We start from the raw sequence: 16,875 nt of genomic DNA, 5'->3' as shown, positions 1-16,875 counted from the left end.
TTCTGCGCACAGCGATTTAACGATCACAGAAGTGGTATGGAGTAAGGTAAGGAAGAAGAAGAAGAAGTGGTATGGAGAAGGCGCGACGGAGGAACGCTCCGCCGGTATTTCTGTGCGCGCGCGCTATTGGCATGCGCAGACACATCCCCTCCAATATCTCTCAGCGTTCTTCTGACAAGGCGGGAGCGTAAGGACTTCCACTCACCACGGCCTTGCGTCCATTCAGCGACGTCCTGGGAGTCCCTTGACATCGACTGTCCACTTAGTGGGATGTCGCCATTTTAGCACCTTTGTTTTTCAGACAACCCCTGAAAAAACTGATACATGCTGGTAGATGTGAATGGACCTTAAAACGGGACAGTTTTCCTTGTGCAGATGATCCCCGCGGTGCTGGACCAGTTCGGGCACGAGCAGATGGCGGCCGTGGACGCGTGGGGCGCGCGGCGCGGCGTGGCGCGCGCGCTGCTCGCGCTGGCGCCGCAGGTGGCCGCCGCCGCCGTGCCGCGCGCCATGGCCTTCTTCGTGCAGCGCGCGCTCGCGGACCGCGCCGACCAAGTGCGCGACACCATGCTCGCTGCTGCCATGGCGCTCGTCGATCTGCACGGCAAGGTATACATAGGCTACACGACTAACTTGTACGTTGCAAGCACGCGCTCGACTGCGATGTCATGTGCTGATTAAAGACTATACAGGGTGCAATTAGAACTCTAGCAAAAACTTAGCACTATTATTATACTACCTAAACAAGTAGTTGTAGTGATTTAATATTTTTCGAACACACAATGTATAGCGTGCAAAACACGGTGTCAACGGTCAATGCGGCATTGACACCGTGGTACTTATCTACGCAACGGTCGTTGACCTCTTGCGTCAGTCAGATGTTTTATTTGCAATACATTGCAAACTTTTAAAACATATAGGTTTTTTCGCGTTTTTTTGTGGTATTTTGTTATCATCATCATCGCAGCACAGACATATATTTGTGCCGCGTGTGCCTGGGCTGTAGCTCTCAAGCTAAGCGTCGCGATGCGTTATCATAGAAGAGAGATTAAAGCCGTGCTGCGCGGCCTGCGTCTCCATATACGCTTAGGTAAAATGTGCTCTAAGCTACGTGTTAGCATATAACCTTATTGTTTGGTACAGGAAACCCTAAGCAGTCAACTGCCAGTGTTCGAGCAGTTCCTCGACACGGCGCCCAAGTCCGGCAGGTTCGACGCCGTGCGCCAGTGCGTGGTGCTGCTGGTCGGCTCGCTAGCTAGGCACCTGGCGCCCGACGATGCGCGCGTGCGCCCGATAGCCTTGCGCCTCATCGCGGCCCTCTCCACGCCTAGCCAGCAGGTATGGAACACATGAAAAACAATCATTAGTTTAACGTTTTCACTATCGTGAGTGATATCTAAATATATTGTATATTTGTATTGTAGTTTTTATTGTTAGTTGTAAGAATTATTGTATGTTTGACTTATTGAGTAGGTAATTAGTTTAATTGTTATAGATTTTAGGTACACAAAGAATGCCTTACTTTAAGCTATACTATTTAGAAGTTCTAGTTAAGCATGTTGAGTTAGCCTGTAAGTGAGTATACATTGATAGTCCTAAGTTTATGTAAGTCGTCATTATTAGTTTTCTTTGTATACCGTTGGCTTCCTATAAAATAAAATAAAATAAAATATATAAAAAAAAGCTGTCTGGCTAACTGACTGACTGACTGTTTGACTGACTGATCTATCAACGCACAGCTCAAACTACTGGATGGATCGGGCTGAATATCGGTATGCAGGTAGCCGTTATGACGTCGACATCTGCTAAAAAAGAATTTTTGAAAATTCAACCCCTAAGGGGGTAAAATAGGAGTTTGAAATTTGTGTAGTCCACACGGACAAATCGCGGGAATAAGCTAGTATCTTATAAATTACTTATCTATTAATAGTATTGCACTGGTTCCTCATGACTTAATCTTTGGTCAGGTGCAAGAAGCGGTGAGCAACTGCCTGCCGCACCTGGTGACGTCGCCCGCACTGGAGGACGACATCCCCACCATCGTCAACAAGCTGCTCAAACAGCTCCTCACTGCTGAGAAATATGGCGACAGGAAGGTATAATATAGCTTATGTCACTCGGGAATTATGTAGCTTTCTACTGATGAAAGAATCAAATCAAAAATCAGTTCAGTAGTTCCTACCTACAAACAAAGAGATTACTGCCTACAAACAAACCTACAAACTTTTACCTTTAAGACGAAACTCTAAAAGTATCTAAAAGGGTACATTTCAATAAGACAGACTTGAAGTTTTAAATGAGCCTGAAAGTACCTATTGAAGTTTTAAATGAGCCTGAAAGTACCTATTGAAGTTTTAAATGAGCCTGAAAGTACCTATTTAAGTTTTAAATGAGCCTGAAAGTACCTATTTAAGTTTTAAATGAGCCTAAAAGTACCTATTTATAATTAGTGCTCTTTTTTGTACCAAAAGCTTAAAAGTCCAAACTTTACCATGCACAAGGACAACTTATCTTTATTAGTTCTACTTACTAAGCCGTAGAATGTGAGAGAAAAAAAAACATTAAAAATGGAGAGTAGTTAGTTTTAAAATTATTTTGTACTAGCTGATGCCCGCGACTTCGTCCGCGTGGAATTAGGTTTTTAAAAATCCCGTGGGAACTCTTTAATTTTCCGGGATAAAAAGTAGCCTATGTCACTCTCTAGGTCTTCATCTATACCCATGCAAATCACGTCAATCCGTTGCACCGTTGCGACGTGATTGAAGGACAAACCAACAAACAAACACACTTTCGCATTTATAATAAGGGTACTGACTACCCGGTCAAGCTAAGTTTGCACCTCGCGTCGATTAAAAATATAAAAAAAAAATTAAAAACTCAACAAGTGGCAGACAAAAATTGGTAGGACCTGTATCAGTGACAAAAATGCGAACATACACGTATTACGAATCTTTGTCTGCCACTTGTTGAGTTTTTAATTTTTTTTTATATTTTTAATCGACGCGAGGTGCAAACTCAGCTCGACCGGGTTATACAAAAGATGGTTCAAGCACAAAAATAGTTTCCAGATTGCAAAGGCTGTTTGTGTAGCAGAACATTTTGTTGCAGTTAGTTAGTTGTTATGTTTGTGCAGCAGAAAATTTGGTTGTAGGGTGCCGCGTACGGGATCGCCGGCATCATCAAGGGGCTCGGGATCCTGTCGCTCAAGCAGCTGGACGTCATGGGCAAGCTCACCGAAGCCATACAGGAGAAGAAGAACTACAAGTACAGGGAAGGTAAGGCGTTATAGATGACTGATCTGTTAACGCACAGCTCAAACTACTGGACGGATCAAACTGAAATTTGGTATGCAGATAGCTATTATGACGTAGACAATAGACATCTGCTAAGAAAGAATTTATGAAAATTCAACCCCTAGGGGGGTGAAATCGTGGCTAAAAAGTGCCTATTTACGCTCGTCTTGAATTCACTTAAGTTATATATGGCTAAAAAGTGCCTATTTACACTCGTCTTGAATTCACTCAAGTTATATGTGGCTAAAGAGTGCCTAGTTACATGCATCTTGAATTCACTCAAGTTATATGTGGCTTAAAAGTGCCTATTTACACTCGTCTTGAATTCACTCAAGTTATATGTGGCTTAAAAGTGCCTATTTACACTCGTCTTGAATTTACTCAAGTTATTTGTGGCTAAAAAGTGCCTACTTAACACTTGCCTTGAATTCACTCAAGTCATATGTGGCTAGAAAGTGCCTATTTACACTTTTCTTGAATTCACTCAAGTTAAGCAATGTGTTGATGATGATGATTTCTTTACTCAGGCGCATTATTCGGCTTCGAGATGCTGTGCTGCAAGCTGGGCCGCCTGTTCGAGCCGTACATAGTCCACGTGCTACCACACTTGCTGCTCTGCTTCGGCGATAGTTCTCAATACGTGCGAGCGGCGGCCGACGACACCGCCAAGCTCATCATGAGCCGCCTCTCCGCGCACGGCGTCAAGCTGGTGCTGCCGTCGCTGCTGCAAGCGCTGCAGGACGACAACTGGAGAACCAAAGCGGGTGAGTGATCCTCCCATAAGTTTCCGATTAACAAAATTTAGCAAACTGTGCCACACATCACATCTTAAAACTAAGTGCTGGTTATTCCGGTGCCTCTTACACCTGAGCATAAGCCCAACGCGCTTCAAGCAAAAGAAGCGCCGGAACAAACTGTCATAAAAGTGACACGCATACTTTTTGTGATGAAACAGGTTCAATAGAGTTGCTAGGGGCAATGGCGTACTGCGCCCCGAAGCAGCTGTCGTCCTGCCTGCCGTCCATCGTGCCCAAGCTCATCGAGGTGCTGAGCGACTCGCACATGCGCGTGCAGGAGGCCGGCGCCGAGGCGCTCAAGGTCATCGGCTCCGTCATACGGAACCCGGAGATCCAAGGTATGACACTCTTAGCCAAAGGCATATAAATTTGTGACAATATATTTTTGGTAAATTAACAGCAATAGAAATAGAAATATTTTGTACTAGCTGATGCCCGCGACTTCGTTCGCGTTTGGGACGACCGGGCCTAGTGTCCAGTTCGTTACACGTGCTCACTCATAACAGCAGAAACTCGGCAGTTGCTCTTTTCAAAGAGCCGAATTTAAACGAAGAAATCAGCGGTATTGCGAGGTTTTAGCTGGCGTCCAAGTTTTTTAAAATCCAGTGTAGACTTATTTATGCTTGACGACTGTCATATCAGAAAGCGCTCGTCTAAAAAGTGCCTATTTACACTTGTCTTGAATTCACTCAAGTTATATGTGGCTAAAAAGTGCTTATTTACACTTCTCTTGAATTCACTCAAGTTATATGTGGCTAAAAGTGCCTGTTTACACTCTTCTTGAATTCACTTAAGTTAAATGTGGCTAAAAAGTGCCTATTTTTTTTAAATAGATATAGCGAGCAAACGAGCAGGCGGGTCACCTGATGTTAAGTGATTACCGCCGCCCATGAACATTTGCAGCACCAGAGGAACCGCCGATGCGTTGCCGGTCTTTTAGGAATTTGTTGGTCCGCCCCTTGAATAACCCCATGTTATAATCTAGTGGGAACACCGCCGATGGGAGTTGGTCACTCGTCTTGAATTCACTCAAGTTATATGTGGCTAAAAAGTGCCTATTTACACTTGTCTTGAATTCACTCTGGAAATTCGGACTCTGGAAGAGCGTTTCACACTATAGCTTAATTTAATTTGTTACAACTTACAGCCATCGTTCCGGTCCTGCTCCAAGCGCTACAAGACCCGTCCAACAAGACATCGCTCTGCCTCCAGACCCTGCTCGACACCAAGTTCGTGCACTTCATCGACGCGCCCTCCCTCGCGCTCATCATGCCGGTGGTGGAGCGCGCCTTCCTCGACCGCAGCACGGAGACGCGCAAGATGGCCGCGCAGATCATCGGCAACATGTACTCGCTGACCGACCAGAAGGACCTCATGCCCTACCTGCCCAGCATCATCCCTGGCCTCAAGAGCTCGCTGCTGGACCCAGTGCCGGAGGTAAGGGACTAGCAATCAGGGTACCGGCTGAAAATCTACTGCGTATGTTCAAGGCATACAGCATTATACTGAGAGGGAACTTTGTTTTGGGTTGTGCCACACGTGACACAGTTTATTCCGGCGCTTCTTCTGCTTGAGGCACAACTTATAAAAATACACGTTTTTCTCTCTTTCAACTAACGGGTCGCTGTGACCCGACATCCCCCCCCCCCCCCCCCAACCTTAAGCTCCCGGGCACAGATACTTTTTTTTGGTCATTGCGATCGTCACACTAGCTTTCATTTTACCGTAGTCGATGGCCAGAACCTGTAGTGTAATGTTGTGTTCGTCAGGTGCGATCAGTGTCGGCCCGCGCCTTGGGCGCCATGGTGCGAGGCATGGGCGAGGGCAGCTTCGAGGAGCTGCTGCCGTGGCTGATGCACACGCTCACGTCCGAGTCGTCGTCCGTGGACCGCTCGGGCGCCGCCCAGGGTCTCTCCGAGGTCGTCGCTGGCCTCGGCTCGCACAAACTACACAAGATTATGCCTGGTAACGCTTCACTTTTAGCTGCTTACTAGTTTTACTTTCCTTACATAAGCTTACTTTGACCTTACTTTATAGCCTCAATAGCTCAACGGGTAAAAGAGTGGACTGAAAACCGAAAGGTTGACGGTTCAAACCCTATCCGTTGCACTATTGTCGTACCTACGTTAGCACAAGCTTGACGCTTAGTTGGAGAGGAAAGGGGAATATTAGTCATTTAACATGGCTAATATTCTTTTTTTTTTAAACTGAATATTTCAACTCTACCTAAGTATTACGATTCCGGTTCACGTGACCGCTCACAGACAGCGCTACAGCTCGCTCACAGACAGACGGACGGACAGCGGAGGCTTAGTAATAGGGTCCGTTGGGACCATTAGGGGACGGAACTCTAAAAATTGGCCATTAATCCTAGACTAATCCAAAAATATTCGAAACAGATATAATAGCGACAGCGGAGCGCACGGACATCGCGCCCCACGTCAAGGACGGCTACATCATGATGTTCATCTACATGCCGGGCGCCTTCACCGACGAGTTCCTGCCCTACATCGGCCAGATCATCAACCCCATCCTCAAGGCGCTCGCCGACGAGAACGAGTACGTCCGCGAAACGGCGCTGAAGGCGGGACAGAGAATAGTCAACCTGTACGCGGAGTCCGCTATACAGCTGCTGCTCCCGGAGTTGGAGCGCGGACTATTCGACGACAATTGGCGGATCCGATACAGCTCAGTACAACTGCTGGGAGATCTACTCTACAGGTGAGTTGTCAATGCTGCACACACACTCATCTCACTCACTCACTCACTCACTCACTCACTCACTCACTCACTCACTCATTCACTCACTCACTCACTCATTCACTCACACACTCACTCACTCACTCATTCACTCACTCACTCACTCATTCACTCACTCACTCACTCACTCATTCACTCACTCACTCACTCACTCACTCACTCACATACACCATGAAACATTGCATGCTAATTTTGTACTTATTTGTAGTTTGTTAAAATAATTATGTTTGAGACTGAGGGGGAAGAGCGGGGACTCTGAGATACGAGTTTTTCAATGTTACTTCAGGGCTCTCGACATGATTGTGAAACTTGTTTTAAAAAAACCAATTCATTTCAATGCTGGTGGTTTGTGAATAAGTGTTTTAACTTGTTGAATAAATTTTGAAGTGAAAATTTATTTCTATGTTGAGCGATTTTGCTATGGGTAAAAAGTTCCATAATTTTTACACAAACAATATTATACTCTAAAACAGTCATAATAAAATTGAATTTTGCTAGTTTATTGACTATGGAAAGTTAATTTTAACTACTCAGAAATTTCTCTGCTGAAGCAAGTAAATAAATTTCAGGATATCCGGAGTGTCGGGCAAGATGAGTACGGAGACGGCGTCCGAGGACGACAACTTCGGCACGGAGCACTCGCACAAGGCGATCATCAACGCGCTGGGGCCGGAGCGCAGGAACAGAGTGCTGGCCGGCCTGTACATGGGCAGGAGTGACGTCGCGCTCATGGTCAGGCAGGCGGCGTTGCACGTTTGGAAGGTACGAATTTACTATTCATTGACATAAGTCAAAGTCAAGTTCAATAATCTATTCAAAGTAGGTATAAGTCCCGCCAAATTGCTAATGCGCGTGGCCGCCATTTTAGTGACGTCAGCACTAGACTTAAGTTTCGAGCTGATGTTATATTTTTATTTCGGCTGACGTCAAAATGACGTCTTGTTGATGTTAATGAGACGTTCCAGCGCAATAGCAATTTGCGGAACTTATAGCATGTTATAGATTAGAGGGTCACAACAAATTTGGTAGCCAATTTTCTCGTCATTTTTATTTTTGCATATACTACTTTGAAAGGGCCTAGCTCGAAAACGCAACCGAATCGTGATCAGTCCTTATACGGTTTGCATGAGCACAACTAGTAGTTACTTTCTATACCAACACCAGCCATATCCATATCATGTGATTTTTGGTAACGATCAGACCTCTTTCAGGTGCCATAAATACTTATGTCAACCACTCAGCGCAGGCAGAGTGGCATATTTAGCTTCAGAGAGTTGCCCTCTATCCTCTGAACCCAACAAAATCCATATTGGTGATGGTTACGAAATTTGTTGTGACCCGCCGGACTATAACTCTTACTGACAGTCAAAATTGTTAATTTGTAAGATTATAGTGGTCATAATTAATTACGTAAAATCTTCTGCCGGGTACTGTTTGTAAGATTATAGTGGTCATAATTAATTACGTAAAATCTTCTGCCGGGTACTGTTTGTAAGATTATAGTGGTCATAATTAATTACGTAAAATCTTCTGCCGGGTACTGTTTGTAAGATTATAGTGGTCATAATTAATTACGTAAAATCTTCTGCCGGGTACTGTTTGTAAGATTATAGTGGTCATAATTAATTACGTAAAATCTTCTGCCGGGTACTGTTTGTAAGATTATAGTGGTCATAATTAATTACGTAAAATCTTCTGCCGGGTAGTGTACTCAATCTTCGTAATGTATTTAGGTGGTTGTGACGAATACGCCAAAAACGCTTCGGGAGATTCTGCCGACGCTATTCAACTTGCTCCTGGGTTGCCTCGCGTCCACCAGCTACGACAAGCGACAGGTGGCTGCGAGGACGCTCGGCGACTTGGTTAGAAAGGTTCGTACATGATTTCACCTTATTTTTTACGAGTTCAACTTTTGTAACAAAGGTGAATATATCCATACTAGCTTATGCTCGCGACTTCGTCCGCGTAGACTACACAAATTTCAAACCCCTATTTCACCCCCTTAGGGGTTAAATTTTAAAAAATCATAATTCAAAAGTCATAATAGCTATCTGCATGCCAAATTTCAGCCAGATCCGTCTAGTAGTTTGCGTTGCTGATCTGTGTGCGTTGATAGATCAGTCAGTCAGTCAGTCACCTTTTCCTTTTATATATTTAGAAGACTAATATTAGAAAGTGTGTCTGTCTGTCTGTCTGTCTGTCTGTCTGTCTGTCTGTCTGCCTGCCTGCTTGCTTTTCACGGCCCATCAGTTCAACCGATCTTAAGAAATTTGGTACAGAGAAAGCTCGCATCCCGGGGGAAGGACATAGGCTATTTTTCATCCTAGAAAATTAAAGATATTGGAAAAAACTAAATTTCCACTTGATACCGCCGCTTGTTTCTGAGAAAAAGGATCTTGACAGACAGACAGACAGCACAATGAAGTGATCCTGTAAATGGTAGAGAACCCTAAAAATGGTTCTGCTAATAAACAATTGTAATTCAGCTAGGAGAGCGCGTGTTGCCGGACATAGTGCCGATACTGGAGCGCGGACTGCGCTCGGAGCGCGCGGACCAGCGCCAGGGCGTCTGCATCGGGCTCGGGGAGATCCTCGCCTCCACGTCTCGGGATGCTGTGCTCAGCTTCGCGGATGGATTGGTGAGATGACACATACAATATATTTTTGTTCAAATAAACTTTTATATTTTACCAAGGTCACTGACATAGCCCAAACTATTAGCAAGCTGAAGTGGCAGTGGGCAGGTCATGCCTGTCGTAGAGGCGATGGCCGTTGGAGCCGATAAGTCCTTGAGTGGAGACCGCGTTTAAGCAAGCGTAGTGTGGGACGCCCTCCAGCACGATGGACCGACGATATAAAGAGGCTGGTGGGAAGTGGCTGGATGAGGAAGGCTGAGGACCGGGTGTGGTGGCGCTCTTTAGGGAAGGCCTATGTCCAACAGTGGACGTCCACAGGCTGATGATGATGATGATGATGATGAAACTTTTATATCTAGGAATAGAAGCAAAAGACGCCTAAAATACAAAACAAAACCCAGCACAAAAAATTTAAAAGGTTTTGGCAGAGGTTGAGAGTTCGATCTACTAGCAAACACGTTACGACGTGTTTCAACGCCTTGCGATCTACTGGTGTGCCTTGTACTGACTGGCATGTAAGCTACTGGCAGAACCTCGATACACATGCGAGTAGCTTGCTTGTAACTAGCATGTGTATCACCGGCTTACCGTCTGTGCAGGTGCCCACGGTGCGCACAGCACTGTGCGACGCGTTGCCGGAAGTGCGGATGGCGGCCGCGCGCGCCTTCGACTCTCTGCATGCCACCATCGGCAACAAGGCTCTCGACGACATCCTGCCGCCCATGTTGGACGGCCTGAGGGACCCGGACCCCGCGGTCGCCGATGCCACTCTGGACGGACTTAAGCAGGTTCGTAATATATTATAGCTATTGTATGAGAAAAGCGTTTTTGTGTAAACTAGCTTATGCTCGCGACTTCGTCCGCGTGGACTACAAAATTTCAAATCCCTATTTCACCCCCTTAGATGATGAATTTTCAAAAATCCTTTCTTAGCGGATGCCTACGTCATAATAGCTATCTGCATGCCAAATTTCAGCCCGATCCGTCCAGTAGTTTCAGCTGTGCGTTGATAGATCAGTCAGTCAGTCAGTCAGTCAGTCAGTCAGTCAGTCAGTCAGTCACCTTTTCCTTTTATATATATAGATAACGAGCAAACGACCAGATTACTCACCTGATGTTAAAGGGGCTATTACACCTTCCTAAATATAGACGGCTAAATGGTTTTGTTACGTAACTTCAGAGTAACTTCTGAAATGTGGTCGCTAGCCAGGCGGATTCGGGATAGAATCTTACCACAAGATATAATTCCTCGATTGAACGTCCTGGACATCACCGGATCCACGAAACTTAAAACCTGCAAAGCAATCAAGTGCATACGTTAACAAACCTTCCTCTAATATTGGCCTTGGATGAACTTGAAATTTCCAAATTCACTTGGCAATATTTTACCAGAACATTTACGTTGCGTATATGCAAGTTATGGAATCAGATTTCGTTTGCAGTGTTCATTGTTTGTAACATGCGGTTATCTAAGAGTTCCTTAAAATCGGGCGTCTTCTTTTGAATGTAACTGAAAAAGGGGACGAAAATTGGCTGAATGAATTGCTCTGAGAATTGCGTTCGGCTTATAATAATTGATTGTGCCTCATATCCTACAAAACTTCCCCGAATTCCAAAGACACAAGGGTCAACCACCCTTGCAGAGAATTTTAGCTGCCCTTTGTTGCGCCATGGAATGTGAAATCAGCAATAGCTAAATTTTTAGAAAATGGAAATCGATCCATCATGGCAATGTATGTGAGGTATACGTGGGATAAATCGTTTGACCCGTGTGGGTTGTCGAACAACCTTCCACCTCCCATGGCCCCACCAACCTCTCGGTCATATGTGCCGAACCGCAGGAGAGCCCCCCGGTACTTGCTCTTGGCGTTTACCGGTTCTTCTTCTATTGACTCCCTATAAGTTGTTTATCTCAGTCCTTTCTTTTGAGATTTTCTTCCCTTTCTGGAGCAGGCGTACCTACACAAAAAAAAACAGTGTGGAACAATCGAGCCTAATATTGTGGATGGTTGTGACAGATAATGGCCATCAAGTCCCGCGCAGTGCTGCCCTACCTCGTGCCGGTGCTGACGGGCAGCGGCGGCGGCGGCACGGACACGCGCGCGCTGTCCGCGCTGGCGGCGGCGGCCGGCAACGCGCTGGTGCGCCACTTGCCGCGCGTGCTGCCCGCGCTGCTCAACGCGCTGGTGGTGGCGCGCGGCTCGCCGGCCGAGGCGCGCGAGCTGGAGTACTGTCGCGATGCACTGCTGCCTGTGTTGGATGATGCTGGTGTTAGATGGTATTTATGGCAGTTCAATAATATTTTTCGCCAATATTTCATTTCCGGTGTAAGGTAGGTTCAGCACCTTCTTAAAATTTTATTCTTGCAGTATTATCGACACGCTCATGGAGTGCGTGCGAACGGGCGCGGCCGCGAGCGCGAACGGTGACGTGGCCGCGGGGGACAAACGGCGCGCGGCCGCTGCGCTGTTGTGCGCGTTTGTGACGCACACGCGCGCCGACCTCATCCCGCACGTGCAGGCGCTACTGCGCGGCTTGCTGCTGCTGTTCGCGGAGAGGGAGCAGGACGTGCTTGTGATGGCGTGGGAGGCGCTGTCGGCACTCACGCGGATGCTGGAGAACGAGAAGAAGTTGGACTACGTGTCGGATGTGCGGCAGGCGGTGCGCTACGCGGCCGCCGACCTCAAGGGCGAGCCGCTGCCCGGCTTCTGCTTGCCCAAGGTAAACGAGGAACTACAAGTTTAAGTCAGTATAATCCAACAAAACAAATAGATCTATGTGGTACAACGCGCAGCATGCGAATGCATCGCTCTGCCCTTCCACAAAGCAAGCAACCAATGTACACAACACCACACAGTCTTCTAAAACACACTCAACATGTGACTGGACTTTTTAAGCTTTGGTTGGTGACAATGTGACGATTGTGAAGGGCCGTCAGACTAGCCGTGTCGTAGTGCTCCTCTTACGACGTGTTGTTTTTTTGACTAAAGTGTGGCGGATGACAGACTGGCCGTGTCGTGCTCCTACGACGCCACGTTTGTTGACGAATGTGTGGGAACGTCAGACTGGCCGTGTCGTACTCTTTAGTTACAATCTTGTAAATCCCGACATTGGATTGACTTACTCTACTTGTTAACCAAATATTTTACTCTTAACTGTTTTTACGCAGGGTATAGCACCAATTCTACCATTATTCCGGGAAGCAATCCTCAACGGTCTACCAGAGGAAAAGGAAAACGCAGCGCTGATGTTGGGCGAAGTGATCAAACTGACGACTGCGACTGCCATCCAACCCTCCGTAGTCCACATCACCGGGCCGCTCATCAGGATTCTCGGGGACAGGTTCAACTCCAGCGTCAAAGCTGCTGTTCTGGAGACCCTGGCCTTGCTGCTGTCCAAGGTAAACTTACCTATTTATCATGTTTTTGAAGTGACAAACTTCTTCAGGCGCATTGGGCTCACTTTAAAAAAATTATTTTATTTTTACTAAATAATATAGAAAATATACTAATGGTATAGATTTTTCACTAGACTGTGGCGAAGCCCACAGGAGGTTATGTATTTGACCTGTATATATGTCCGTTCCCTTGACCGCTCGTAATTACTCAACGGCTCAACAGATTTGGATAAATTATACGTCATTAGATTCATTTTGATGGAGCGAGTGTCACAAAACCGTAGTTGAAAACTTTAAATTACTTATCCCAGGTGGGAGTGATGCTCAAGCAGTTCCTGCCGCAACTGCAGACGACGTTCGTCAAAGGGCTGTACGACGCGAACCGGCCCGTGCGCATCAAGGCGGGCCTGGCGCTCTCGCAGCTCGTGCTCATCCACACCCGCGCCGACCCTCTGTTCCTGGAGGTTCATAACGGAGTCAAGAACGCGGACGACTTGAGTGTTAAAGGTATAATTGTTTTCTAATGATCTTATGGCACAATACGAGCGTTATACAACAATTACCAGATGATAACAAATACTAATTCGTCCCACGTGGATTAGACGGGCCGTTAAAGTAGCAGACAGACAGACACGCTTTCCAAACGAAAACAACTATTTTGTTTTAGAAATTTGTATGTTATGTAATGGAGATTAAGTTCAGAGTTCAGAGTAAAGCTCTTATTTTGCCACAATTTTCCTTGAGCCGCATTTTTTGTCACAATCAGAAATTTCGAAGAATTTTCTCTTTGTTAATTGACTTCCTCGAGGCGCATTTTTCGACACAATCAGATTGTGTCGAAAAATTTCGGAGAATACTCGCTTTGTAGTAAAAAAAAATTTTTCTTTACAGAAACAATGTTGCAAGCTTTACGAAGCGTCATAACGAACGGAGGAGACAAAATGTCGGAGCAACTCGCTCTAACAGTGCTAGCCATGTTAACCTGCCCGGCGTTGCTCGCACACCCAGAGGACCCCCCAAGAAGCGGGGCTGGAGGATGCCTCGGAGCCTTACTCCACTGCCTGGCTCCAGCCCACAGAGACGCGGCCTTGCTGCACCATGTGCTCGCACAAGGAAACCCCACACAATCAACCCCAACCGAAGACTGGTTGCTGACCCACGGTCGCTCGTCAGCCCTGTTCGTAGCGCTCAAAGAAACCCCGGATCAGATATACAAGGATCACTTCGAAGAGAAGATAGACAAAGCGTTGCTAGCGTACCTCGCGAGCGACAAGATACCCATCGTGTGTAACGGCATCCGCGGGATAGGATACCTCATATGCTACTTGCTGGAGAAGGATAGACCTGTGCCGCCGAACATATTGTCGCAGTTTGTTAGGGTGGGTTCATTTCTATTTCTTCTTCACTCACTTCTTCTTTTATCTTCTTCACTCACTCTTTACAGAGTGGTTGTGGCTATTATTTATGCTGAGCTTGACTTGGGAGTAACTCCTTCCGTTCATATTTACACTGACCGCCAAACAGAATACTTGTTTTGAAACCGCCATCTTTTATCGAGATGCTAATAGAAAGAAATATTATATCTATGGTTGTCTATACTAATATTAAAAAGAAAATGTTTGTAATTGATTAACTTTGAAACTCCTGAACCGATTTTAATCATTCTGGATATAGGAGATAGCAGATTTGTAAAGCCTTGTCCCTGTTGTTGAGACCGAGAAAACGTCATATAGGTATGAGTGACAGAGACAACGCTGACATAGGCTACTGTTATCCCGGAAAATCTAAGAGTTCCCACGGGATTTTTAAAAAACCAAATTCCACGCGGACGAAGTCGCGGGCATCAGCTAGTATGAAACAAATAAATTTTGTTTTTAATATCCATGTTCCTCCACAGAGTATGAACCACAGCAGCAACGAAGTGAAGCAACTGATGGCGCGCGCCAGCATACTGGTCGGCCGCAGCGGCGCGCTGCAGGCGCGAGGCGCCGGCGCGGACGTGCTGCGCGCGCTGCTCCCCGCGCTCGTCAACGGCACCAAGGAGAAGAACACCTACGTGCGCGCCAACTCCGAGATCGCGCTGCGGGCCGTGCTGCGGCTGCCGCACGACGAAACCTTCCACCAGGTCAGTGCTACTTCTTTTGTCCTGGGTTTCTTTCCCGCACTTAGGCTGAGATCTATAGAGCGCACTTTGACATTGCTCAGACTTAAGATTGAGTCAAAACGAGACACATTTATGTGAGAGACTAGCTTATGCTCGCGACTTCGTCCGCGTGGACTACAAAATTTCAAAACCCTATTTCACCCCCTTAGGAGTTGAATTTTCAAAAATCCTTTCTTAGCGGATGCCTTTGTCATAATAGCTATCTGCATGCCAAATTTCAGCCCGATCCGTCCAGTAGTTTGAGCTGTGCGTTGATAGATCAGTCAGTCGTTTTAACTCTGTTTTAAGTGTAAGCTAAGTCAGTGTGCTCTATAGATCTCACCCTTAGACCTAGCCGTTCGCTGTACATGACACCACTGGTGCAGTTATCCTCCAGATCACTTAGCAGCCCACCTCACTCCCGAATCCAAACAGGGTTAGCAATGAGGGGAAGACTTCAGGCAGTGTTTCTGGGGGAGGGAGGAGGTCGCGGGTTTTTAAAAATCCCGTGGGAACTTTGATTTTCCGGGATAAAAAGTAACCTATGTCACTCTCCAGGTCTTTATCTATACCCATGCAAAAAATCACGTCAATCCGTTGAACGCTTGCGATGTGATTGAAAGACAAACCAACAATCCAACAAACAAACACACTTTCGCATTTATAAATAAGGGTACTGATATTCACAGACTACCACTTTTATAAGTCGCATTGGCATACTCAAAAATTATCAACTTAGGTTATTCCAGATCTGTTATACTAATTTTGGAGCTGAATATGCCGCGCTTTTCCAGTCTCTGCTTTCGTTTGCCAGACTCCTATCAGCGAAATGAAGCTCTCTCTCTCTCTGTTACATTACATAATCCCTTACAAATGAGAGTTAAACAGAGAGCGCGCTATAATAACTTTATTCCGAGGATGGGGTATAGTACAGCTGTAGTGAGGTTTTAGTTAGAAGTTTTTTTTTTTAAAGAATATTAGACATGTTAAGTGACTAATATTCCCCTTTCCTCTCCAACTAAGCGTCAAGCTTGTGCTAGGAGTAGGTACGACAATAGTGCAACGGGCGGGGTTTGAACCGTCGACCTTTCGGTTTTCAGTCCACTCCTTTACCTGTTGAGCTATTGAGGCTCAAAGTTGTGTTGTTTCCCCCAGCAATGCATGTCGCTGCTGGAGGAGGGCGGGCGCGAGGCGCTTGGCGACGTGGTGTCGCGCGTGCTGCGGCGCGCGCTGGCCGACGGCCGCGACGAGGACCTCGACTGCACGCTCGGCACCTGAGCGCGCCCACGCTACCACCAATATATCTTTATTCATATTATACTGCGCTTCTTTCATTCCAATTCCTCATTCCTCTGCCATCCTTTCACTATAAAGGTCGGATTGCATTCCCTTGCGCTGTATATTTTTGTACTTGTGCATATGTCTTGCACAAGTACAAAAATATACAGAGCAAGGCATTTATGCTGAGTAGGGACCTTTTTTTCGGGTTGTGCCACACATGACATACTTTATTCCGGCGCTTCTTCTACTTGAGGTCTTTTGACTTTACTACCCAAGTATTAGAGGCGCCGGGATAACCTAACCCAGGTCTAACTGGTAATGTGTGGTACAGCTTTAAAAAATAAACTTTTTTTCTTTCTTTCTTTTCTTTCATTACACCGGCGCTGCATGACGCGTCGCTTCGCGTCATGGCGGAACCACACTTCGTTGTGTTATTAGTTATGTGCACTATCCGACCGCATACAACGAAGTGTGGGGGGGTCCATTCTATATTTGTTTCATTCCCCGCATGAAGCATAAGCGGGTAAGCGCTATAACAATTAATATGCTTATCCGTCCTCTTGTCGTT

General features: G+C 46.2%; 1 protein-coding gene across 3 annotated transcripts in view; it reads left to right on the top strand.

The window, feature by feature from the left end:
- Nucleotides 1–16,346, top strand: part of l(3)80Fj (lethal (3) 80Fj) — a 34,276-nt gene extending 17,930 nt beyond the window's left edge. For all 3 annotated transcript variants that reach the window (XM_034984132.1, XM_069509478.1, XM_069509479.1), the window contains 20 exons: nucleotides 376–609; nucleotides 1,144–1,338; nucleotides 1,968–2,096; nucleotides 3,152–3,275; nucleotides 3,821–4,057; nucleotides 4,249–4,428; nucleotides 5,238–5,527; nucleotides 5,860–6,055; nucleotides 6,490–6,811; nucleotides 7,420–7,612; nucleotides 8,584–8,721; nucleotides 9,337–9,489; nucleotides 10,086–10,274; nucleotides 11,505–11,764; nucleotides 11,856–12,207; nucleotides 12,656–12,886; nucleotides 13,195–13,390; nucleotides 13,775–14,262; nucleotides 14,781–15,008; nucleotides 16,182–16,346. In XM_034984132.1, coding sequence (XP_034840023.1) covers nucleotides 376–609; nucleotides 1,144–1,338; nucleotides 1,968–2,096; nucleotides 3,152–3,275; nucleotides 3,821–4,057; nucleotides 4,249–4,428; nucleotides 5,238–5,527; nucleotides 5,860–6,055; nucleotides 6,490–6,811; nucleotides 7,420–7,612; nucleotides 8,584–8,721; nucleotides 9,337–9,489; nucleotides 10,086–10,274; nucleotides 11,505–11,764; nucleotides 11,856–12,207; nucleotides 12,656–12,886; nucleotides 13,195–13,390; nucleotides 13,775–14,262; nucleotides 14,781–15,008; nucleotides 16,182–16,304 — 4,458 coding nt within the window. In that variant the 3' untranslated portion in view covers nucleotides 16,305–16,346. The remainder of the gene's footprint in view (nucleotides 1–375; nucleotides 610–1,143; nucleotides 1,339–1,967; nucleotides 2,097–3,151; nucleotides 3,276–3,820; nucleotides 4,058–4,248; nucleotides 4,429–5,237; nucleotides 5,528–5,859; nucleotides 6,056–6,489; nucleotides 6,812–7,419; nucleotides 7,613–8,583; nucleotides 8,722–9,336; nucleotides 9,490–10,085; nucleotides 10,275–11,504; nucleotides 11,765–11,855; nucleotides 12,208–12,655; nucleotides 12,887–13,194; nucleotides 13,391–13,774; nucleotides 14,263–14,780; nucleotides 15,009–16,181) is intronic.
- Nucleotides 16,347–16,875: the final 529 nt, after the last annotated feature.

This window comes from Maniola hyperantus, chromosome 3, assembly GCF_902806685.2.
Source record: "Maniola hyperantus chromosome 3, iAphHyp1.2, whole genome shotgun sequence".
NCBI classification, from domain to species: domain Eukaryota; kingdom Metazoa; phylum Arthropoda; class Insecta; order Lepidoptera; family Nymphalidae; genus Maniola; species Maniola hyperantus.
This window is presented reverse-complemented; position numbering and strand designations above follow the sequence as displayed.